Source organism: Elephas maximus, chromosome 4 (genome assembly GCF_024166365.1).
Source record: "Elephas maximus indicus isolate mEleMax1 chromosome 4, mEleMax1 primary haplotype, whole genome shotgun sequence".
NCBI lineage: Eukaryota > Metazoa > Chordata > Mammalia > Proboscidea > Elephantidae > Elephas > Elephas maximus.
The window spans coordinates 125,352,111-125,377,795 of NC_064822.1; the positions used below are offsets into that span (position 1 = coordinate 125,352,111).

The 25,685-nt window shown below is 39.7% G+C and overlaps 1 protein-coding gene across 1 annotated transcript in view; it reads right to left on the reverse strand.

Annotated features, from left to right (window-relative positions):
• WIF1 (WNT inhibitory factor 1) overlaps positions 1–25,157 on the reverse strand; it is an 83,974-nt gene extending 58,817 nt beyond the window's left edge. Inside the window, exons 1-2 of the mRNA XM_049883783.1 lie at positions 24,655–25,157; positions 24,052–24,191 (exon numbers count right to left, since the gene is read on the reverse strand). Coding sequence (XP_049739740.1) covers positions 24,052–24,191; positions 24,655–24,802 — 288 coding nt within the window. The 5' untranslated portion in view covers positions 24,803–25,157. The remainder of the gene's footprint in view (positions 1–24,051; positions 24,192–24,654) is intronic.
• Between the last annotated feature and the right edge of the window lie 528 nt (positions 25,158–25,685).

A 25,685-nucleotide genomic window follows, 5' to 3' on the forward strand; every position in this document is an offset into this window, starting at 1 on the left:
ATAGGGTCGTTATGAGTCGGAATCTACTCAACAGTAATGGGTTTGATTTTTTTTTTTGGTTTTTATTCTTGTGTAGAAGTCCCCACTTGGTGCAAGAGGATAACGCACTGAGCTGTTAACTGAAAGGCTGGAGGTCCGAGTCCACCCAGGGATACCTCAAAAGAAAGGCCTGGCAATCTACTTCCAAAAAATGAGCCATTGAAAACCTAGGGATCATGGTTCTACTCTGACATGTATGGGGTTGCCATGAGTTGGAATCAACTCAATGGCAATTGGTTTATTCTCCTCAAAAGTTCTCAAATGACTGGGACCAAGCTAGGGAGCCATTATGTTGCTAGCTACATAATCTAAGATTCATATATTTGGTTAGTCTCTTTCTGTTTGTTTAGTTGGATGATTGATTAAACAAAATTATATTGTTATTAAATTTAAAATGTGGGTGTTTTGCGTAGCTTAATTTACCTTCACTTTTGGGAAGGAAAGGCAGTAAGCAGGCAAGAAAAGATTTGCGGGGGAGGGGGGGAACTAACCCAGGGCCACAGCAAGGAAAAAAAAAAAAAAACCAAGGGAGTTTCCTGAGCTAACTAGGGGGACATGGGAGAAGTCTGAATTGAAGGAACACTTAATGACAGAATAAAAGATACCCAAGAAAGGATCATAGTGACCCTATAGGATGGGGTAGAACTGCTCTGTAGAGTTTCTAAGGAGCGCCTAGTGGTTTCAAACTGCCGACCTTCTGGTTAGCAGCTGTAGCTCTTAACCACTACGCCACCAGGGTTTCCAAGAAAGGATTAGTCCCATCTTTTTAAACTAAACATTAGATCTTTAGAGAGAGATAAGTATACAAAGGCAAAAGAAATAAAGAGAGGGTGCATAAAAGAAGTTATTTTTGCATCTTGGCCTCCTCCTTCATAATAGCTATTATTCCCTCTCTCCTCATGCTACCCTATTCTGTTTGGTTATCTGGTTTCATGGCTCCCTTCTCCCCCGCCCCCTTTTGGGACTGATATAAAAGTTGCCAAAGCTAATTTCCAGAAAGCTTTTTTATCACTAGATTCCTTAGTTCAAATACCACTGCTAAAGTAATCTTTGTGACTCCATGCCACTATAGAGAACTTATCCATTTGTCATTATGTTACTAGCTTTCCACTGTCTTTCAAATTAAATTTTAAATGACTGACTCAATGCATTCAATATATCAAAAATGTGATAATTGGCCCCATATCTCTTCCACTTGACTGTAATTCCAAAAGGCAGAGACTACAATCATTTACCAATCTATTTGCAATAGTCCAGTTTTATTTTGCAGAAGTAATTTCAAATGTCTTGCAAAAAAAACGGGGCGGGGGGGGAGACATCTAGGAAGACCAGTAACAACAAAAGGTAGACGGATCAGGCGTTTAATGTCTTCCATCTGACTGTTTTTTAAGAAAATGGCAAGCTAGTTTTGTTCTCAAGTTATGACTGAAGGAAAACAGGCAACACACAGAGGAAAAGAAATAGAACAATAGAAAAAAATGGATGCACTCAAATCAGCAGGCTGACATGATCTGAATCATGACTTGTGTGAATGAGTGGAAACTAAAAGGTTCTGATAACTAAGCATCTTGTATTCACCTTAAAAAAGGGGGGGGGGGGCTGTGGCTATGGAAATTACAGACCAGTCAGCACCAGTATCTGTTACCATGGCTCTTTTAATATCTAGACAAACAATCAAACATGGAGTCATAAGAGGCAAACAGTGCCAGACTAACCTGATCTCTTTCCTCAAAAGAGAAGATAGGAAGCAACAGAGAAAGCTCTACCTCTATTCCAAAATCACTATTGATTCCTTCGCACGTGGCACAATTATTGACAAAATGGGAAATCTACTAGCCTTTACTGGACGACTAAACAATCCATTTAGGAGCCATACTCAAAGCATGGATCCATGTCAACCTAGTGGTGTCTCATTCAGATGAGTCTTGAAAATCAATCTATTGAACATTATTATTAGTGACTTTGATAAACAAAATATGAAAGTGCTCACAAAAACTGTCAGCTTTCTTAAAGTAAGTAGGTTTTAGTACTCTGGAATACTGAAATATCCAAATGTTCTTGACCAATTAAAATAAGACACCATTAAACTAGAATTGTTGTTGTTGTGTGCCATCAAATTGATTCCGACTCACAGCAACCCTATTGGACAGAGAGTAGAACTGACCCACGGGTTTCCTAGGCTATAATCTTTACAGGAGCAGATCTCTAGATCTTTTCTTTTTTGGAGCCACTGGGTGGGTTCAAACCACCAACATTTCAGTTAGCTGTTAACCATTGAGCCATCAGGGTTCCCTAAAACCTGTGGTCTATATAGGAACAAAAATCGAACCAATGAAGCATAATGGGGTAGCTAAAACTTGACAAATCAGAGCTGGAAAAATCATAGTTTACTAGAGGCTGGATATGAGTTAGCAATTTTATGCTATGTGGAAAAAGTCAACTTTACTATGAAACATTGTGTGTAAAAATTATATTGCGGATATCATTATGTTATGGATAACATTGGGAAGAACTAGAATTCCAGAACACTTAATTGTGGTCTTGCATAAACTGTACATAGACCAAGAGGCAATTGTTTGAACAGAACAAGGGGATACTGTGTGGTTTAAAATCAGGAAAGGTGTGCATCAGGGCTGTATGCTTTCACCATACTTATTTAATCTGTATGCTGAGCAAACAATCCAAAAAGCTAGACTATGTGAAGAATGTGACATCAGGATTAGAAGAGTCATTAACAACCTGTGATATGCAAATGATGCCAACTTGTTTGCTGAAAGTGAAGAGGACTTGAGGCACTTACTGATGAAGATCAAAGACTATACAGCCTTCAGTAGGGATTATACCTCAACATAAAGAAAACAAAAATCCTCACAACCTGACCAATAAGTAACATTATGATAAATGGAGAAAAGACTGAAGTCGTCAAGGATTTCGTTTTACTTGGATCCAAAATCAATGCTCATGGAAGCGGCAATCAAGAAACCAAATGACATATTGCACTGGGCAATCTGCTGAAAAAAACCTCTTTCGAGTGTTAAAAAGCAAAGATGTCACTTTGAGGACTAAGGTGCACCTGACCCAAGCCATGGTATTTTCAATCTCCTCATATAAATGTGAACGCTGAACACTGAATGAGGAAGACTGAAGAAGAATTGATACCTTTGAATTATGGTGTTGGCAAAGAATATTGAATATACCATGGACTGCCAGAAGAATGAACAGATCTGTCTTGGAAGAAGGACAGCCAGAATGCTCCTTAGAAGTCAGGAGGGCGAGCCCTCATCTCACATACTTTGGACATGTGAGCAGGAGGGACCAGTTCCTAGAGAAAGATATCATGCTTGGTGAAGTAGAGGGTCAGTGAAAAGGAGGAAGACCTTTAATGATATGGATTGATACAGTGGCTTTTAACAATGGGCTCAAGCATAGCAACCGTTGTAAGGATGGATGGCACAGGACTGGGCAGTGTTTCGTTCTGTTGTACATAGGGTTCTATGAGTTGACACCAACTCCATGGCACCTAACAACAACAACAGAATTGTGTGTAAAATTTGGAGAAAAATTTTTTCTTCATACTGTGTATTTTGATACAATATTAGTGTCTATTTTAAATCATATGAATGAATCAAAAGAATTTAGAGAAGCATATCAAAAAAGGCTTATTAAAACCATTGACAAAGTCTTATGAACGAGTGTTTTTAAAAATTAGTTATTTACATTAATTTTTTCAAGTTAGTTGTTATATATACTTATTAATGGCTTTATTTTTTATATAGAATTCTTGAAAACCCATCTCACTTTGATGTAAATGAGTCTTTGTGAAGTGGCTGTTGTTCTCAAGTCTTAAGAGTAAAATAAAAAGAAATGAGATTTAGCGGTGGCAAGGAAAATTCTGGATGAATATGGTGTGTGATCCATGGAAATGATGAAACTGGAGAGCCAGAGATGACGGCTGAGTTCTTACAGAAGATAGTTGAAGGCTGACCCCTGCTTTCTGTCAGAGGCTGGATCCCTGCCAGCTGACCTTAAAAGACTCTTGCCCTAAGAAACCACCCCTCGGTCAATATTCTCTCCTCACTCCTCCTGCTTTGATCAAGTGCATTGCCTGCTTCTTTTTTCTTGTCTTTCCATGTCCAAGCCTTATCATTTGTTCATGCTACTCCATAGTACTCTTCCTGATCCCTCCAAGATTACCTTGCTTCAAAAAATCAACATTTGTTTCTTTTACCTCCCTCCCAGAGAGTAAATCTATCCTCAAAACTCTGTTAGCCTTTTTAAGTATCACCTTGCCATTATCTCTCAGGTATTTCTGTCTTTAGTATTTTTCCTCAATTTTCTTTGGTTGTGTCATATCACTTCAGGTGATATTATTAGAAAAATTAAAGTAATAGTAGTTCTAGCATCATGGCGGGGTGGGGGTAAGAAACTATGTTTATTAAACTGGAGAAAGAAGGAAAGGGAGAGGGGTTGTAATTCTAGGATTGGTGGAATCTGGCAGGGGGGAAGAACTCATGTCCAAGAGACAGCCCAAGTTCTAAAATTAATTAAGAGAAAGACAAAAGAACAAAAGGACCAGTACACATTGTACTAGCATAACTTCTTTCTTCCTGGATAAAAGACAAAGTCAATCTGTGAATGCAGGCTTTTGGAAACAGATTAGTACATGATCAGGCCCACTCTTCAAAGTCATGTATAAACTGTGCTATTTTTAAAGATATATATTATCTGACTATTAAACACTTTTCAACTGTGGTTGAGAAATGTGTACTGTAATTCCTTTTGATGTTGTCGGAATTTCTATACCAAGGAATCTCAGAGAACAGAGAACAAATTCATCTTCACAAAGCCTCTCTGAGGTAAAATTGCAGAACATGCCATTTTAGAGCTGGAAAAATCCTAGGAGATCACATGAGTCATGATTTTACATTTGGGGAAACTGAGGACCAGGAAGGTTAACTTACATTTCCAAGGCCCATCCAGTTAGGACCACCCCAGACCGCTCACCATGATACCACACTGCTTCCCTATCGATCATTTCCATCACGCCAGTGCTTAAGTAAAAAGAGAAAAAGCAATGCTGACATTAGCCCAGGTTTGGGAGACTACCACTGTTAAGTGTCTACCATGTTCTGGGCACTGTGCTGGGTGACACGTATCATGGCCAGAAAAGAATTTACTTGTGCCTGTAATCAGCCCATCCAGTTATTGCCTCAGAATTGAACATTAGGGTTGTTTTTTTTTTTTTTTTTTAAATTAGACTGGCTAACACAGAAAGAGGCTAAGTGACTTCCCGATACTCCATACTATTAAGAAAAATTTCAGGCAATTTTTTCTTTCCATATTTTAAGGGACCATTGAGCTGTGATGTTACACCTTCGCACAGCCTAAAGTTTCAGACTGAAACCAAGAGGAAAGTTCTGCTCTGGCTGTCAAAAGACATGCTCTAGAGTCAGCAATATTGTTAGCTTTCTGTGATCCTGAGACAGTCAGTCATCATCTCTGGTCCTTAGATTCCTCATCTGAAAAATGAGGTGGGTTGAACTGATCTTTATGATTCCTTCTCTTCTAAGAGTTTATGATTTTAAGTGGAGGCAGCCCTTGATACCGTGCTCCCAGGTGGAACACAGAGTCTTAAGCATTTGGGAAGAATACAGTTCACTCTGCGTAGATATCGAAATAGAACACTGATGGGTTCAATGAAGAGTGTGTTCTTCGTGTTAAAAGCAAAGTCTCAGTGTATTAGTTCTTGGAGAGGCAAATCTGGAAATCTGATAAGTAAATATTCTTGGAGGCTTATTTTTGTCTTTATTAATTTCTGATGTTTTCACAATGCAGAGATATATTTTGATAACCAATTTATGAGCTTATTTAGAATAAGCCAATGGAGTGGTTGGGAATGATTTTCCTGGATCAGACTTGCCCGTGTCCTGCTTGTTTGCCACGTGTTCAGCACAGATTTTGCTCAGAGAAGCCTGTGACGGCTTCTGCCTTTGAAGTGGCTGCAGAAGATGTTCTATGGCAAAGAGAAGCCGGCAGTTTATAAACAAGAATTTGTGTCTATCTACCAGCTTTTCTTTCTTTTTTTTTTTTTCATGAACCATTTTATTCCACAGAGAGCAAATTCAGCAGAAGTGAGCAGACACTTCAAAGCCTAAAATGCAAGGTATTCACTCAGATACCAGGACTGCTGGTTCAAGTGAAACCCCCTCTTTGGCGTCCTGAGCACTTTCTCTAAAGGTACGATCTGCTCCTTCCTCTTCTACCTTTGGGTATATACAGCTCTGGGAGCTCTGATCAGCAAATTCATTTGTCTTCCCTTTTACGCAGCACCCATAAAAGTATATTTAATTTTTCAGAGTTCTCTCCTTTTGATACTATGTAGCAAACACAACAGTCTTCCTCTTAGAAAGTGTTATGTTCTAGCCACTGATGATAGTAACTCTCTAAACCTTGAAGCTGACCTACTTGTTAATTCTGCTTTGCCCTGAGTGTTGGGAGAATAAAAACTTAAAAAAATACTTTAAATAGGGTACATGCAAAAATAAATATATATATAAATGTTTATATATATATAAATGTTAATCACTGTTATTTCAAAATATTTATAGATAAATGTATCTACATTTTTTTATCTACATAAGGGTATGAAACATGCAGACAGAAATAAATATAAATGTTTATTTATTCATATACCTTTAAAATTAGTAGAAAAATTGCTTCCTATTTAAAAAGGAATTACTTGTTTTTCCCTCATCTAGCAATCAACCACTAGTTTTGTATTTGTAGAGTAGGAGTATAATTTATAATTTGATATCAACCCGAAGAGCCCTCTGGTCCCTATTAATTATCCTATGCAGAGCCCTTTACCTGGAGGGATCTTAACAGCCCTGTATGGAAAGGAAGAAAAAAAAAAAAAAAATCACTCACCTACCACTTACTGATCCCCCACTGCCACCTACAGTATGAAATTCCCAGTGAGATGAATTTGTCATAACTCAACAAAACGCAGGCACTAGTCAACAATCATCAGTACTATGTGGAAACCTTCATTTGGGAGTTAAAAAAAAAAAAAGCCACAAAAGAAAAACGTTTCTTCTGGACGTATGGAGTAGTTATCACAATGCCATTTTGCAATTATGTATGTACCAAGAGCCTCTACAACGAACAGGCACTCTGACTCAGAAATTCCACTTCTGGAACTCAGTCCTAAGAAAATAATCCTAGTCTGGAAAAAGTTCTATGCATAAAGTTGCTCTTCATAGTGATATTTATAATAGTGAACAATTAGATATAATCTAAATAAGAGAATGTTTTACGAAACCACAGAATATGGTACAGCCATTAAAAAAAATCATGTTTACAGAATATACAACAGGGAAAAATGCCTCACTGTTCTTAAGCAAACAACCAAGAAAAAGGACACAAATTGTTATTTCAGTAGAAAAAGACTAGATGGAAAAACACCTAAACATTAACATTAGGTGGGTTAGCAATATATGACTTCCCCCCCCCATTCTTCTTTCCCTTTTTCCATAGTTTCTAAAAAAAAAATTTAGAGAGTGCACTACCTTATAATGGAAAAAAGTAGTGAACTTAAAACTCTGTCTGGATACACTAAAAAAAAAAAAAAAAAAAAAAACTTATACCCAGGAAATTAATCACTTACAACTCTAATGAAGTCCAGTTTATGTTCCTGAGTCAGAGATTTCACAAGTTTTAGAGTTGATTTCACAGTTCTTTTCTGTAAAGACCCAAGCCTGGAATAGATGTCATGAGTATCTAGAAAGGAGCTACCGCTTGGAGAAGGTCTCAGAGGGTAAACAAGAGTAAATATGGCTGTCCTGTCTACTTGCCTCAGAGTTTAACTCCCAAAGTCACTATGTTAGTTAAATCAAATGATATGAAACCAAGTTAATAGAAAAGCCAGACAAAAATTGCCAAAAATAGATTTTAGTAGATTTGACTGGCATTATTCAGGTAAACAGTATTTTGAAAAGTTAATTGTGCTTAAAGTTTATTTTTATGACAATTAACTTATTGCTCAAGCTATTTTTTCTTACTATAATTTGAATTCAAACCAAAAAATTAACAATATGGAAATGATAATGACTAATAAAGCACAGATATTTAGAACTGAGAGAAACTTATATTTTACAGATGAGAAAGGAAGCAGAATACTTCTCTGAGATCCCAAATACTTGTCTAAGGTTGGTGTGAGAGCCGGGCTCCAAGCCAGGTCTCCTGAGGCCAACTCAGTGTGACACTCTGAGTTCAGAGAGTGAGACGCCATCACTTCCAATGGAATTTGGGCTGCCTGCCAGCAAACTCCCCAGCTTTGAATCTGGCCAACTATCTTTCTTTGGCCTCACACCTCCCACCTAGCATTAACAGCTCATTAATGCAAACAGGAGAAAAGACCCTATTTTTTCACTGTCTACTACATGTCAAGTACTTTGTACACATTACCCAACTGTATTCTGCTGCCCCTGTAAGAGGTAAATTATTTCCTTTTAATACTTGCAGAATCCAAGCTCCAAGATTTGGCCCATGCTGCCTTTTGTCTCTCTTTCATAGTAACTTCTCTCACTATTAGGGAGCTAAGAGAAAATATGTGGTATTCTCTCCAGTATGTCCGGAGCAAGCAAGTTGCCCAGAGTGCAAAATTTATGGAGGCACTTTTCTATCCTAGGCTCCCGTAAGCGCCCTGGGCACCTCACTTGCCTCACCCTAGTCCTGGTCCTGTCCCCCACTCAAAGGGGCAGATACAACCTCTGTTATCTTGAAGCGTTTCATACTGGGGGAATAACCTTCTAAATATGTAAATTACTCTTCTAGAAGAGCCTTTGGTATGCAGAATTTCTCAAGGAATTGAAGACTCCATTAAGAGGAGCAAAAGAAGTTATTTATAATTTTTTTTCATCTAACTGCAAAAAAATCTGAAATACTGGGTATTAAAACAGATGAAGGATAATTATTTTTATGCTTATTATGGAATGGAATGGAAATCTGCTTATACTTTCCACTGAAAATATTTCATTATAATTCAAACGGTATTTATAGAATGGACTCTTATTTACTTTTACTGAAAGGCAAAAGCCTTTCTATAAAATCACAAACACAAAAATCTTCTGTGCATTACACAAAGATGCCCTATTAAAGATCAGGTTTGAATTATTTCACTTTTGACCAAAGGCCATTCACTGCAAATTATCACAGTTATTCCTCACATTCAGTTATCTGCAGTTTCATTAATATATGATTTTTCACAGATATTGGGAGAACTGAACAAATCTAATGAATTTATATAAAGGCAAGCACGTTATAAACTATCTGGCACAGTATAAATGAAAGATATTGCTGCTATTAGCAGAAGGGAAAAATAGCCCTTACCTCATTCTCTCCCTCAGTTTCTATTTCCTCGAACGCTAGACAGCATAGGACATGCAGGGATAACTCTCCAAGCACTATCCTGCAGATATCCAAGAAATCAGATAAGTTTAATGTTCAGTCTTTGGGAACCAAAGACATTCAGCCTGTCTGGAGCCAAGTGGATTTTTATTAGTTCCATTGGTGCTGAGTGGAGTAATCAGCTTCCAGACTAGATCTGGTCTTAGATGATTTGATATTTGCCTTGCAAGGTACCAAAAACAAGTGGCCATTGAGTCAGTTTTGACTCATGGTGGACCCCATGGGTAGAATTGTTCCACAGAGCTTCCAAGGCTCTGAACTTTCAGAAGCAGATCACCAGGACTTTCTTCCAAGGCACCTCTGGGTGGGTCTAAATGGTCAGCTTTTCAGTTAGTAGTCAAGCACTTAACTATTGCACTCATCCAGGTACACCTCCTCGCGAGGTTGGACTCTCTCAATGATACGCCTCTTCAAAAACTGATTTGGAGGGACTAGTTGGCCTACCCCTGTATAACACAGATGTGGAAAAAAAAATTCAATATACACATACTATGGCATCAGAATTCACGGAAGCTTTAGAGAAAGGTTGGGCTGGATGAGCTCTGGGATCTCTTCCAACTTGGTGATTCTGTGACTTCTAAAGCTTCAGAAAGAGAAGATTCAAACCCAGGCTCTGCAGGTGACTAAGTTATGATCTTGGGCAAGTTACTTAAATTCTCTGCACCTCAGCCTTCTCATATATTTAATGAGGATAAAAAATAGTTCCATCAGCTCACAGAATTGTTCTGAGTATTAAAACAGAAACTATATATAAACTACTCAGAAGAGCAGCTGGCACATAGTAAACAGCCAATAAATGTCAGTCCTTATCATTAGGTTAAACCACATGAAATTCAACCATTTTGGTCCATTAAAAATGACAATTTCAAGTGACTTGACCTAATATTTACTGAACCCATGCTATTTTAATCCCCTCTGACAATGTACCTCTTAATTGGTCAGGGTTCGTATGTAATGCATTCCTCACAGCCTGCAGCATAGTACCATACCTAGGCATGCAACGAACTGTCCATTTAATAAAAATGAAGATTCAGGAAAATCTTGATTTCAAAGATTTCAAGTTGCAATTTAATCATGGATTCTAGAGGCAGACTAAAATCAAACCAAACCTGTTGCCATTGACTTGATTCTGACTCGTACTGAAGTAGCTGAAGAAATTGGCAATGCTTGGCATGGAGAAAGGAGTCCCTGGGTGGGGCAAGTGGATAAGTGCTTGACTACTAATCAAGAGGTTGGAAATTTGAATCCAGCTAGAGGTACCTGAGAAGAAAGTCCATGAGTTGAACTTGACTCAACAGCAACTGGCTTGTATTTTTTTTTTTTTTTGGAATAGAGAAAAGATTTGGAGGCAAGAGGAGCTATCCCCAAATCCCACTGGGCTGGTTGCCAATGAGAATGGGGATAAAACAGACTCCGACTGGCTTCAGAGGTCAGAAAGAGGACCAAGGCTAGGAATTATAGATGTGCTCAGGTATCCCAGCAGAACCTCAATTTTTCTGGTAGTTGGTGGCACCTCCAAGCATGTACGGGATTCAGGGGACCCCCTAATACAGAATTTGTTCAAGGGGAGGGGAGGCAGAGGCACACAGTTGCACAGAAAGGACGAGGGCCTTGGGAACTTGGGCTGTAGGAACTCAACAGCGGACTTCAGATGGGGTCTGGGTGTTAAGCTATACTACTATAGGTTTCAAGTGAAAAAGTTCAATGCTGAACTGAGGAAGCGGGTAGACTCTCCATTTCAGGACAGAACACCAAGTTGCTCCAAGGCCATAAGGCAAGTGGTGAATACAGTCAAGTTTGGCCTCTTGAGTATTTACAGTTTAAGGAGCATGGAGAGGCTTGCACCTGGGCCTAAAAGCAGTCCTCTCATCAGGGACACCATAGCAGCCGCAGAGGTCGGAAGTCTCCATCTAGACAGTCTGTGTTGAATTCTCCTAGTAACCCACAGAAATAGCTGGTCTTTGCTAGGGGAAAAGGAGGGCTAAATGCCTTGAGGCACTACATCACTGATGGAGAGGATGAGCAGCCAACATCAGGGTATAAATGTCAGCGTGGCCTCATCTGTGTCCACAGACTGGTAGAGTCTGGGGCTAGTCAAGTTACACAGGGAAGGCAGGTTTGGGACCATCATAAAAAACACCTTTCCATGATTAACATAATCCAAGAATATAAAAGACTTCCTTAATAAGTTCACTGCCACTGGGCATGTTCGACCGGAGGCTGGGAGATCAGAATTCATGGATGTTTCAGAGAAAGTTTGAGCTGGATGAGCTCTGGGATCCCTTCCAGTTCGGTGATTCTGTGACTTCCAAAGCCACAGCCAGAGAAGGCAAAGGTATTGGATGAATGTAGAAATATTAACCCTAAACTTGACTCCTGCCTGAATTTGAGTAATTGCTTAAAAGGAAGAAACTAGGATATAATGAAACAATTCACATTTTCAGTTATTTAGGATGAATTCTTAAACATCTGATGAGCTTTTAGTGGCATTGAATTTGAGAAAGTTTACTGGATATACTAATGGCCTATTGAAAATGAGTTACATAAAGTTCACAGCACCCCACAGCAGGCCTCTGTTAGACAGAGAGAGCCCACAGCCTTAAAAAATGTTAGGGTGGAAAATTCCACACAAGAGTAACCTTTACATTGCCATCTGCTGGCTACTGCTATAAGTGACAGCAATATCAATAAATCTCAAATCCTAATCAAGTTCCAACTTGAAATATTAATTGAAGTTTCAAATGATATGAATCAAATGGCTTCACTAAGTACTCAAAAGCCAAATAACAGAGTCATTCTATAAATCTACTTGGAACCCAGTTGGTTTTTGCTTCACATGTCCTACATGGACCTGACTTTAGATGTAAATCCTTCCAGTGGCACATCTATGACTCATTCTGAAATAGCCCCTGGAAACAATGCGTCCTAACAAGCCCTACAAAGTAAGTTTCTTCAGGCTTATCTACAGCTTCCACATGCTGGTTTCTTCAAGAGCAGTTCTCAACTTTTTATTTGGGAAAGCTGACTTGCTTTGTCACTCAGTAGTATATTAATATTTGTCACATTCATTTCTGAAAAATTAATGGCAAGTATATAAGGCAGAATTATAATAATTATATTATAATAATGGCAAGTATTATACTAATGGCAAGTATTATAATGCAGAATGATGCAAATAGTTACCATACTCAGCCGCTAACCAAAAGGTTGAAGATTTGTGTCTACCCAGAAGTACCTCAAAAGAAAGACCTGGTATTCTGCTTCCAAAAAACCAGCCATCGGAAACCCTATGGAGCCCTCTGATACACATAGGGTTCCCGTGAGTTGGAATCAACTCGACGGCAACCTATGTATAAGGCAGAATACTTTAGGCCTAATTACCCCAAGTAGATAAAAACCGTGAGAGTTAGGCAGAGCAAAAGTTGTTCCAAATGTAAATATCTTAAGTTTTACAGGTCTTACAGTACATCCTGAAGAAAACCGGAAACCCTACTCCAACAGAGTTAATGCTTTTTCCTCAGTTTTTGCATAGCACCTTGTTCATATTGCATTCTAACATATTTAATATTCTATCACTGTTATTTTCGTTCATATCTGTACCCACACTAGACTGGGATCTCCCTTAGGGCAAGGTTCACATCCAATTTACATTTGTTTTTTCAATGTTCAGCACAAGCTTTGGCCAAATGTTTATTAAGTTGAGGTTGAAAGATGGAAGGGAGGGAGAGAGGACTCATAGTCTCCAAAATCAATATTTCTGCTCTTCATATCATGTCTTAGCTCCAGAGTCTAAGTTTTAACTGCCTACCAGACTTTGCCATCTGGACATTCAGCAGAAAATCCATGCTCAGCAGAAATTCGTGCTTAGCAGGTTCCAGATGGACCCCACTGTCTTTGCACCCCAAAGTGTTCTGCTCTTGCTCCTGTAATTAATTTTTAAGTGAAGACATCACTATTCACCCAGTCCTCTCAGCGTCATCCTCTATTCCCTCTTTTCCACTAACACCCACATGCGGTAAGTCCTATCAATTACACTGACAGATACCTCTGGAGTCCGCCCCTTCCTCTCTCTCCCCGCTGCTTAGCTCAGCCCTTGTCACTCTTGTGGTACCTTAAATTACTTTTTAATTGGCTCTTTCTTAATCCTCAGTCAGGCACCCTATCATCTGCCTTCCATCTACCACCAAAGTTATCCTTCATACGGCTAAAACACTATTATCTACTTCTAAATTTTCAATGGCTCCCCATTATCTATAAGATAATGTCCGTGATGGCACACAGAAAGCATCATAATCTTTCCCAAACTTATTTTTTTAAACATCTATTCCTCTGTTATGTTCCATAAATCCTTACCATTCTGAACTAATTGTCATTCTCCAACTACACCCATGATTTTCAATCCTGTATACCTCCTATGGGTTATTCCTTATCCCTAGAATGCCCATCTTCCCCCACACCAACCTTGGCCACTCTCTACCTACTGAACGCTTTTCGTGATCCCGCTCAACTGTTACCTTCTCTGTGATGTCTTCACCAGCATGTTGTTGTTGCTGTGTGCCATCAAGTTGATTTTTGACTCATGTCAACCCCATATGACAGAGTAGAACTGCCTCATAGGGTTTTCTAGACTGAAATCTTTTAAAAATAAATCTTTTAGTAATCATAAATTTATCGATGGCAAAATCCTCTGGCTTTATGTGCCCTAGATTCTTCTTAGGGCATTCATGGAGTCACAGCTAACCCATGTGAAGTCTTTGAGCAAATTGGGTAATAGTGTCCTTCGGGCAGAGGCAGCTCTGTGTCAGGATATACTACTTAACAAGAGAAATGTGGAATGGCCTGCAGCTCCACTTGACTCTTTGGTCAGGTTTCCATGTGCAATGAAAAATCTTGTAAACTTTACATGTTGGCTCTGAGAACTCACCACAATTATTTTGATTGCTTTACTGAGGTAACAATCTTTTCCCCTAGCTGATGAATTCCTAAAAGCAGTTAGGCCAATTATATTTTGTAAGCTTTAATGACTGTTTTTGAATAGTTAATTTGTGGAACAAGATGATACTCCAAAGGCTGTCAGAACAGGTGAGAAAGATCTCTGAAGTATATAAACATGTGCTTAAGTTTTAGCTGTGTGTCTTGGGTAAGTAACTTCACCATGTCCTATTCTCCTCATCTGTAAATTGGGGATGATGGTGCCGACCTCAAGGTTATTGAGAGAATTCAGTGAGACAGTATCTGTTACGTGATTAGAAGAGTGCCCAGCCTACAGTAGGCATTATATGAGTGTTGGCTATTATTGTTATTGACATAGGATAAAATAAAGGGGTACTCTGAGGTGGATGTTTTTATAATTTGACATTTGGAGAGCAACATCTTTGCGTCTTGATTTTTAAAAAGCTAGAAATAGATACTGGACTTTGTATTGAAGAGACCATTAACATTAAATGACTGAAGGTGTTTACTTAAGAGATAGATTCATAAATTTTAGAATTTGGAGGGAATTTAGAGATAATCCAAACTGCTTTTGTTGTTGAAAAAAGACTTGAGGCCTAAGACCTTTCTATGAGCCCAAGCGTTTCTCCGTCTGGCCTTTACCACATGTCCGGCCTCCTGTCCCCACCTCCACCCCATATTCTCCCTTCCACACACCAAGCCCCAGCCTCAGGCACCATTAACCTTTCCCAGAATGCACGTTCACAACTCCCTTACCTTTGCCTGTGATGCCCCCTCCTTTCTCTTCCTTACTGGTTGAACAGCTTCATGAACATCCTTCAAGTCCAAGTTTGATTACTATTTCCTCTCCTGTCAAGCCTTCCCCAATTCCTTCAGCCAAAATCAACTGATTCCTCCTCTGCCCTCCCAGAGAACTGCGTTCACGCCTCTGTTAAGCACCTATCAGAGCAAGGCTCTAGATCCTGATTGTCTGGGTTTGAATCCCAGCTCTGCTACTTACTAGCTTTGTGACCTTTGTTCCTCTATGTCTCAGTTGCCTTATCTGTGAAATGGTACCTACCTCACTTATTCATTCATCCCACAAATATTTATCAACTGCCAACTATCTGTCAGGAGCTGTTCTAGGACCTGGAGATACAAGGTGAACTGCACAAATGTTCTCCTGAGCTTACATCCAAATGGGAGTCAAACAATTAAAACCAGATATAATGAAGTATTATCAGTTGTTATAAGTGCCATGAAGAAAATACAGCAGAGAAAGAGACTCAGAGTGATTGGGAGGGTGATTTTTTAGAAAGGAGAGTCAGGGAAAGTTTTTTAGAGGGGGTGATATTTGGTCAGAGACATGGAGGAAGAGAGGGAGCACATTACACAGAAATTTGATGGAAGTACATTTTAGGCGGAGGGCACTCAGGTGCAAAGGCCCTGAGGCAGAAACGAGAGGGAATGATGGCCAGAAAGGCTAACAGGTCTATTGCCAAGTTAGTGAAACAGAGAGTGGAGGAAATGAGGTATCCTAGGAAACCCTGTGGGTTTTTGGTTTTTAGGAAACCCTGGTGGAGTAGTGGTTAAGTGCTATGGCTGCTAAGCAAGAAGCTGGCAGTTCAAATCTACCAGGCATTCTTGGAAACTCTATTGGGCAGTTCTACTCTGTCCTATAGGGTTGCTGTGAGTTGGAATAGACTCGACAGCAGTGGGTTTTTTGGTTATCGTCAAGATTTTCAGGTTTTATCTCCGAAATACTCCCCCAATACATTTCTTTCCTCTCTTCATCCCTGATCTCATTGTAGTCAAGCTCTCCTCAGAGATATCTCCACCCTGCCGACAGGGTGATCTAAACATGTAACTCTGACCCAGTTGTCCTCTGCTTTATACCTTTTCATTGACTGACCGTTGCCTTCAGAATAATTCCCAGATACTTTAACATGATGGACAAGAACCTCTAGGACCTAGCCCCTACCCACCTCTCCACTTCTTACCTTGCACAGTACATTTGAGCTACATCAAACCACTAGGAACCCAGACAACTCTATTTCTTATCTCTGTGGCTTGCAAATCCATTTCCTTTCCCTGAAAACCATCCCTCTTCCATGTTTTTGTTGGCTAACTCATAGTTAGCTCTGAACTTACTCCTCCTCTGCGCTTTCATTATAGCCTGGGAATAACTCTGTACGTCTACAATACCACTTACCGGGAATTATTAAAACGATCTGTTTATATGTCTGTCTCTCAAGTTAGCTTCTAATTTTCTCAAGGGCAAGGAATTAGATCTTAATGATGTTTTACCACCAGGGCACAATCTGAGTTCTGGCTAAGAGCAGCTAAACAATGACTGTATTCATCTCTTTTTTTCATGTTGCCAGCTAAGGGCTCACCCCTTGATCAGTCCCTTTGTCCCATGCCCATACTTATAGCTGCTCTGTGAGATTCTGTTCAGGTAAATGGGATTCGAAAAATAGCTGACAATTTCCAATATTCTTTGATCACAGTCATCCATGAGTCTCAAAAAAAAAAAAAAAAAAAGATAAAACATATAGCCCAGAAGGTAGGTATCCATCTGTCTTATCTCCAGGCAAGAAAAAGAGTGGCCTCATTTCTGCTCTCAGCCAATCCTGTATTTTCTAACCTCATTTGGATGAGTGTGATGAATATCTGTTTACTAGACTATGAGTCCCCTGAGGGCAGGAACCGTGTTTATTCATCTTTGTATGTTCAGTGCCTAGCTAAGTGTCTTGTGTTTACTGGTTGAGTGCATGAGTCACAGAGAAAAAGCTGAATGGGAGAACACTTTATCTACCCTGCTACTCTCAGGGTGGCATATGTGGCAATTTGGCCAAATCACTGCAGCAAGAGAAGCCCCGATCTGACAAGGCCTCCTCCAAAGATCCCATAACAGGATGAAGGATATTTTCACTAAACTCTTAATCTCAAAAGTTTTGCCCTCACAACACCCATCCTGTTCATTAGGGACATTAAAGTTAAATTAGTTTAACCAAAAGCAAAATGCTTTATTGAATATCACTTCTCTCTGCTTTGCCACAAGAATTTAAAACATTTTTATTTGTGCAAGCAATTTCAAGCTAAGAATAAACACAGAGGATATCAGCAAAGGGTTTGTTTATGTGACTTTACACCACCATGTAAGGAAGACATAGTGGGATTTACATGTATGCCATGTAAATCGCTGTAGAACCAGATGTGGCTTACAAGGTGCCTTGTAACTCATCTCCTCTAAGCAATAAAGTCTTTTTTCTTTTATTTTCTGGCAAAAGTTTGAGGAACTTACTGCTGTTTTCTATCAGCAGATACAACAGATGGCTGGCACATGCCTGCTTTGCTCAATGAAATTGGCTCTGTGCAGAATTACTCTTTGATCCCTAGTGGCATGTCCACAACACCACAATGCAAAATACCACATCATAACAGAATCTAAACATTAAAGGTTTAAAGCTGTGCTTTTGATACGAGCACCTCCTTAAAAAAAAAAAATCATGCCCACAGTATGTAAACATATTCACATTCCCACTTTGAAACCATGGAACTGGGGTCAGAAAACTTGGCATTTCCTCCATTTGGTGACATAAAACCGCCACGAGGGTATGACTGGGAACCCCAGGAGTGCCAAGGTATGCAAGCACTTGGGTTGGAACTTCCAAAGCAATCTTAATTCCATTAGGAAAAAATATGGACAGTACACATAGGGGATTTAAATAATAGTAATAATAAGTGCTACCATAACTTCAGGTTTGGAAGGAGGTGTTTAAAGACGTTTGGCAGTTCCTTTGAAGTTGGAGAAGAAGTACTTGAATTAAAATTCATCCTTTACTGTTTTTCTTTGATTTTTGTCAAAATGAGAAAAGAAGAAAAAAAAAATTTTTTTAGTACAGGTCTCCTTAACTCAACCAGGAATTTGAGACTACAAACTGGAGCCAATACAATGCGACGCGTGTTATACAACATCAAATACAAACTTAAAAAAAAAAACAAAACAAGTTCTCTGGGGCTTCTGGGGCTTTAGGGACATTTTAATGGTGGAATTGGGTTATCCAGTTGATGTAACAGAAACATATCAGTAGAGTGATTCCTTTTTTTTTTTTAATTAGCAAAAATGTGAGTCAGTTGTCAGAAAAATGGTTTGTTTCAGATATCCTTTCTTCCCAATGATATTTTAGGGCTGAATTAGGGTGTTACTGACTGAAACTATTCACAAAGGGCCACCAGGATGCAAGCAAAGTTTTCTAGCTTTCCTTATACTTGTTTTTTTTTTTTTTTTTTTTTAACTTTTCTGGCAGTTTTCAATAATTCAAGAAGTTCTTTCTAATTGACAGGGACTTAAAAAGGGTCAGGAACTCATGTAACTCATATAACTACTCTTGCATGTTGGAAAATGTTTCACTTGATACACTGTATCTTCAGCATATCTAATATTCTTTTTTCGATCATCATAAATTAAAGACAAAGGAGTAGGTTCTGCAGTTTAACCCAATAAAATCAATTTTTCCACAGTGTACACATGACCTCCCAGTCCCTAGGGCAACAGACAAAATTCTCTTTTATCTTCCCTGTACCCCCAGCAACAGCTCTATGTTTTGTTTTTAAGCATCTCGAAATTGAGAAAAACGAAGCTACACCACTGACTTCTAGTGGCTATAAGAATTCTGCACATTATACACAATAAAAAAGCTTCCTCTGCTATCTGGACTTGTTGGTGCAGATGGCCTGTGTATAGTAATCCAGGTGGTGGGTTTGAAGCTAATATTAGCTGGTTATCTTCACCTAGAGAATTCCTGTTTCACAGGCACAAATTTCATCCCAACCTTTGCCAACTACCTCAGAAATGCAGGCCTTTGGTCACAAGGAGGTTGGAGAACTACTAGAGACAGCTCAACATAAATCCCTCACCACTGCTAAAAATGTCAACATAAAAAGAGATGCCCTATTAACTAAGTACTAGAGTCATGGTGGAATCCTGGTGGTGTAGTGGTTAAGTGCTATAGCTGTTAACCAAAAGCTTGGCAGTTTGAATCCACCGGGTGCTCCTTGGAAACACTAAGCGGCAGTTCTACTCCCAGTTGACTCGACAGCAACAGGTTTTATGGTTTCAGAGTCATAGCAGAAACCCTGGTGGCGTAGTGGTTACAGCTACGGCTGCTAACCAAAAGATCAGCAGTTTGAATCCACCAGGTGCTCTGTGGAAACTCTGCTCTGTCCTATAGTGTTGCTGTGAGTCAGAATCAACTTGACGGCAATGGGTTTGGGTTTTTTTTTTTTTTTTGGGTTAGAGTCATAGTACCTTAGCAACTTTATGCAGGTGGTAGAGTATACAATAGTTACTAAGGTCAAGTCTATATAATGGCAAAAGATATAAATACAATAGTTTTGGCCTTAGACCGAATTGGTTCATATGAAAATCAGCAGTAGTGTCCAGTTGTAAGAATTCAGATTTGTCTAACAAAACTTCTCATTAAATTTTTATTTGAAAGTCATGGTGTTCAGAAAGGGTCAGTTTTCCAAATAAAATGTTTAATTAGTGCCTAGTTTAGAAAACCAAAATGGTTGCTCAAGGTCCCTGACTAAGTGTAATATCTCAAATTTAAGGAAAAGTTGCCTCATTGAAAAATATCAACTCTTAAAAAGTTATATAAATAATTGCATTTTCCTTAATTTCTAAAAACCCTTCCAAACTCTTTAGTGGAAACCTTTCTCTCATCTAAAAGCCTTGAGAAAGAGCATATCCGAAAATAAGCATTTTAAATGGGAAATAAGCAAGGTTTTACATGGAAAATGACAATTACAAAGAGAGAGAGAGAAGTAGGGTTTAGTGATTTCAGGCAGGGAAGCCTTTCAAAGCAGGTTTTCATGAACCTCAAAAGAAACTGGTAAATGAGAACTAGTTGAGCATTAGTGAATTCTTTGGCCCCCACAGTCACGATCATTTTTACATTATACATCTGAGTGATGTATAACATAAAAACGACCCTAGATAACAAATATAGACACAGAACATCACACACTTTTAACCTCTAAAGTACAACTGTTCACACGTGTTTAACGTAATTCGTTAAACAACAAATAATCTGTAATTTTTAAAATTACAAATCAGTACACATTCATTGTGGACAAACCAGAAAGTAACGTATGCTGATTGAACGGACGTTAACACCTTAATGGATATGACTTTTTTTTTGTCTGCCTATTTTGTAATAGGCACTGGGTTTTTGTCTGCCTATTCTTCTTCTTATTTTTTTTTTATATCACTGTGAGTCGGAATCGACTCGACGGCACTGGGTTTATTTTGTAATGGAATCAAACACCATATACTATGTTATAGAATATTCTACCTACTTCGTTAGTGAACATCACTCCATGTCTATAATAGCCTTCTTAATGCTTCACTGTACTCTCCTGTGTAAGTCACTGTCGCTGGACCTCTAGTTGTATCCATTTTTTACTTTTACAAACACCATGATGAGGAACCTTCTCATACATAAATTTTTATAGATATCCATGGTTATTTCCTTAGGAGGGATCTCTGGAAGTAAAATCTCCCAGTCAAAAGATCTATATCAAGTCTTTTGCCATCATAGTCAAATTGCCCTACAAAAAGGGTAATATGCACACCAGCCATATATGAATACGCACATATCTCAACACTCTAAAAACTGTTTAAACAATTTTGGCAAGCCTTTTGTAGAGGAATGAGTACCACTGTAATTTTTACTTGCATTTTTCTAAAGTAGAACATGAAATGTATTTTAAACGTGCTCAAGAACACTTTGGGTTAAAAAAAAAAAAACAAACACCAAACTCATTGCTGTTGAGTTGATCTCAACTCATAGTGACCGTATAGGACAGAGTAGAACTGCCCCATAAGGTTTCCAAAGAGCCGCTGGTGGATTTGAACGGCTGACCTTTAGGTTAGCAGTCGAGCTCTTAAACACTGTGCCACCAGGGCTTCCACTCTGGGTTACTGGACTAATAATTTATTGGAAGTAAGATAACACCTTTCTGGCTCTGCTACGCCTTCAGTCCTAAAGTTCCACATATTGCCAAAAACTTGCTTATGTACAGTTAAAATGCCTAAGTGTTTGATATTATTTGGATGAAATAATTAGGCTGTGGAATGAGTTTTTTCATTTTCCATGTAAGTGTTTTGATGTAGTTTAGCTTTAGCCATAGATGCCTTCCAAAATACTTAATTGGTGTACTGAAGTCATTATTTTTTCCATCTTCAAAATTTCCATGCCTTTCAAAATTTATGGTGCTGTTGGGATCACATAACTCTATTGAGTGAAATCAGTCATATTCAAACAAAATTTTAAAACATCTTGCTGTTTGGCATTGTATAGACCCTCCTTACCACTCCCCCCCCCACAAAAAGACACCAGATTTCATGTAGCTACCTGTGGAAACGTCTCCAGGGCAGACAGAGCAGAGAGAGGAAGGCAACTTAATTGAGGTGCTAACATTCCCCTGCATAATAAGATAATCCACATGGGTAACCAATCCCAAAGTAGGAGAGGAAAAGATGCTAGAGGCTTCATCTCCATGCCAGTTCCATTCTTTCCTAATGTCCTACAAGAAATACCCCTGAGATTGTTTGATATGTCAATCCATTTTGTACTCAGCAATATGCCAATGTCCGCCAACAAGCACTAAGCTACAAACAACGGAAGGGATAAAACGGAATTCAAGCTTTTGCTTCAAATTCTATTGTTTAGAAGACGAACTCATATGCAAAAAATATTACAACCGTTGACATTTTCTGCTCCTCTACAGTCAGTATACTCTTTCAGCTAACCCTAAAAAAAAAAACCCTAGAGGGGTGCAATTTAAGCTACCTCTAATGGTTCTTATGGGTCCATAAAAGTATAGGTCAAAATATTCTTTTTAAAAGAATTACAGAAATGATATTGAGACCATTCTGACAAGGGGTCATTACAATTAAACAGACTCAGGTGAAAAGAAAAGAAGATAATAAAAGGTCATTCATTGATTTATTACTGATTTCGAAATTTTCAAAAATTAATGTTCCATAAAATGTCTATGAAGTAGAGATTAGGGAGAAAAGAAATAATCACACTATAGAGCAAGAGATACCTCAGTGAACTTGTCTGGAAAATGGGGGCATTAGAATACATGTCCTTCCTGTCATGAACTTAATGAATTAAAAATGTTTTTTTTTTTTAATGACAAAACAATGGAAACGTGAAGGGTCTATATTTGATGTATTACAGAAGAATAAAAAGAGAACAGATCTGAGGAAAATAAGACAGAGCTAAAATGGTCAGGACCATTCAAAACCCGTTGCCAACGAGTTGATTCTGACTCGTAATGACTCTATAGGGCAGAGTAGAACTGCCCCATAGGGTTTCCAAGGAGCGACTGGCTGGTGGATTCGAACTGCCAACTTTTTGGTTAGCAGCCATAACTCTTAACCACTGCGCCACCAAACCAAACCCCACTGCGGTCGAGTCGATTCTGACTCATAGCGACCCTACAGGGCAGAGTAGAACTGCCCCATAGAGTTTCCAAGGAGCACCTGGTGGATTCGAACTGCTGACCTTTTGGTTAGTAGCCATAGCACTTAACCACTACGCCACCAGGGTTTCCACCGTGCCGTTAAAGTGCTCTCTAAGGTCAAAATAGTTACTTTTTATGAAGTGTTTTCTGGATCACATTCTTCGTGAATTTAGTCATTTAGGTACTTTTCAAATAAAAAAGACCTGAAAATGTGATTTTAATCACAATGATTTTCATAGTAGACGCATTTTACTAATTAGCAAAATAATTCTTGACTTACCAGTTGTCCTCTACAGTAAATTTTCCAATTGCACAAAAGAAATTAAGCTCACATAAGAATTTTATTCTTTCCAAAGTCAGAGGTTCTGTTATACCGAGAAGACATAAAATGTATCATACAAAAGATATTAATGTGCTAAGGAACAAAAGGAATGCTTCTTCATAAAAATGAATTGTAGTTTTCTTTTTTTCCCATAGGAAAGAAAATATTTAAACTGGTAACTAAAACAATCCATAGCCTGAAACACTTTGGAAACTTTCTTACATGACAGTCTTTGAGCCTGTGAACTTCTACCAGAAATACATAGCATTCATGTTCTGGTGAATAAATTTCAACATACCAATTTTTTTTGTACAATGTCAAAAATATTTATATACTTTAAAATTTGTTGGAAAGTATAAATAATGTCACAAGTGATAAGCACACACTGTGGAAAACAGCCTTTTAAATATTATGTTAAATTTTAATGTCAGTGATCGCAGTAACCAGAAATGCTGGTCTTTGAGCTCTTTATAATTCCAGCAGCCTGAAGACACTGAGTCTTACCAAAATAGTGAGCTTAGACACATTGCTTGCCCTTTTCTTTTGAAATCTTTAACTTATGTGACAACTCTAAATAAATGGGAATTAATTCATTATTTCTTTTTGGACATCAGATGAAAAATTACTCTTAAGAACTGAAAAATGCGTCAGACTAAACAGTATACAATATTATTTCTACCTTTTATCAGGCATTAGAACTATCAAAGGGTCATTTTCTCCACCTTTTTTTGCCGATCAGCACTTACCTGCCCTGCAGCTTGCCAGGTAAAATTCATGGAATGGATATTGACAGGAATAGCTGGCATTCTCTGTTGTGCTTTTCTGAAATCATGCGTAAAGGGGGCCATTTTCCCCTCTGAAACAATCAGGATATCCTCTTCAAATCCTGTTGTGAAAAAAAGAAACGAACTATCAAACTGGGTGGACTTGAGAGAATCCAAATCAGAAGTTGCAAAAAGAAAACCAAAGAATCGGCAAGGGCCATTTCTCTGCACAAAACACCTGCCTTTGGCATCCACCAGCTACCGAGACTGATTTTCCTCTGCATGTGGTAAGAATGATGCTGACAGACACATGGAGCTAACTGATGCAAACAAATGCTGGGACCACCTAAAAACGGAGGTTGTAAAAACTAGACAGCATAATCAGAACGCTAGCTCAGCTTTGGTTTCCTGTGAGAAGTTTACGAACTTTCAGATTAGGGGACAAAGTGTATTAAAAAGGAGGGGGGAAGCAATTTTCTTTGAAATTAAATTTTGAAAACATATCATGCATCCCCCCTTTAAGAGAAGAGCGAGCGGAGAGAGTGGAGGCACAGCAGAGTCCGGTGCTGGGCGCGGGAGCCTTACCTATGAGCACTCGCGCCTGGTGAGCATCGATCCACAGGTACAGGCTCTCCTCCCGGGGCTGCCCGGCTTCTGCCCGCAGCACCAGCAGGCACGGGAGGATGCTCCAGAGGCGGAGCGCAGCGGCGGGGAAGGCGCTTCTCCGGGCCATGCTGCTTGGGACCTCCTCGCTGGTGGCGCTGGCCGCTGCAACTCCTGCTGCACCTACTCAACCTGCGGCCGTTACGTTCTCTGCTCGGCTGCAGCTCCCTCGGTGTGAGCTGGTCCCACTTAGACGGCTGGGCGTGTAGCCTCCTGGCTCAGTGACGAGGGAGCCTGGGAGAGCCCGGGGAGGGAGGGAGGGGAGATGCTGGGATGAGCTGGGCAAGAGGGGGGGTCGCTGGAGGGAGAAGGTGAGGCAGAGGCAGGAGACTGGCAAACGGGAAAGCGAAGCGGCGGCGGAGATGCCAGCCCGAACCTTGAGGGTTAAATACAGCGGGAGAGAAGAGCGCGAAGGGCCGGCACTAGCGACTAGTGGGGCCCGCGAGCTGAGCCGGGAACCACTGGGGGGCGCTGTGGGGCCGTGCCGGGGCGGGGCCCTGCGGCGACTCCCGGAGGCCTCACAGCTTGGGGTGGAAGAGCGCGCGAAGCGGGCACGTGGAGGGGGGTCGACAAGCAGACGGTGCTCAAAGGGACCCCTGGGACACCCCCACCTCTGGCCAGGGGAGGCGTGGAAAGAGAAAACGGAGTGAACGGAAGTACCAGGGCTTGAATGAGCGCTAATGATGATGATGATGTTATAACTCCCATTTCTACCTCGGTACTAATCAAATGCAGGTCTTCTGCCTCTTCGCCCTTTATGCCAGTATCATACCTCTCACTCTCTGCAAACCCTACCTACCCTCTCTGCTCTTTGCTCCAATGTTGACACTGTATGCGTTCCTACCCAGTTAAAACCTGAGACTGAACTGCCCTGATTGCAAGCGCTCCGCTTCGCTGGGGTGCAGGGAGCTTATTATGCACCTGCTGGACACGCTGGAGGAAGCTGTCCCTGC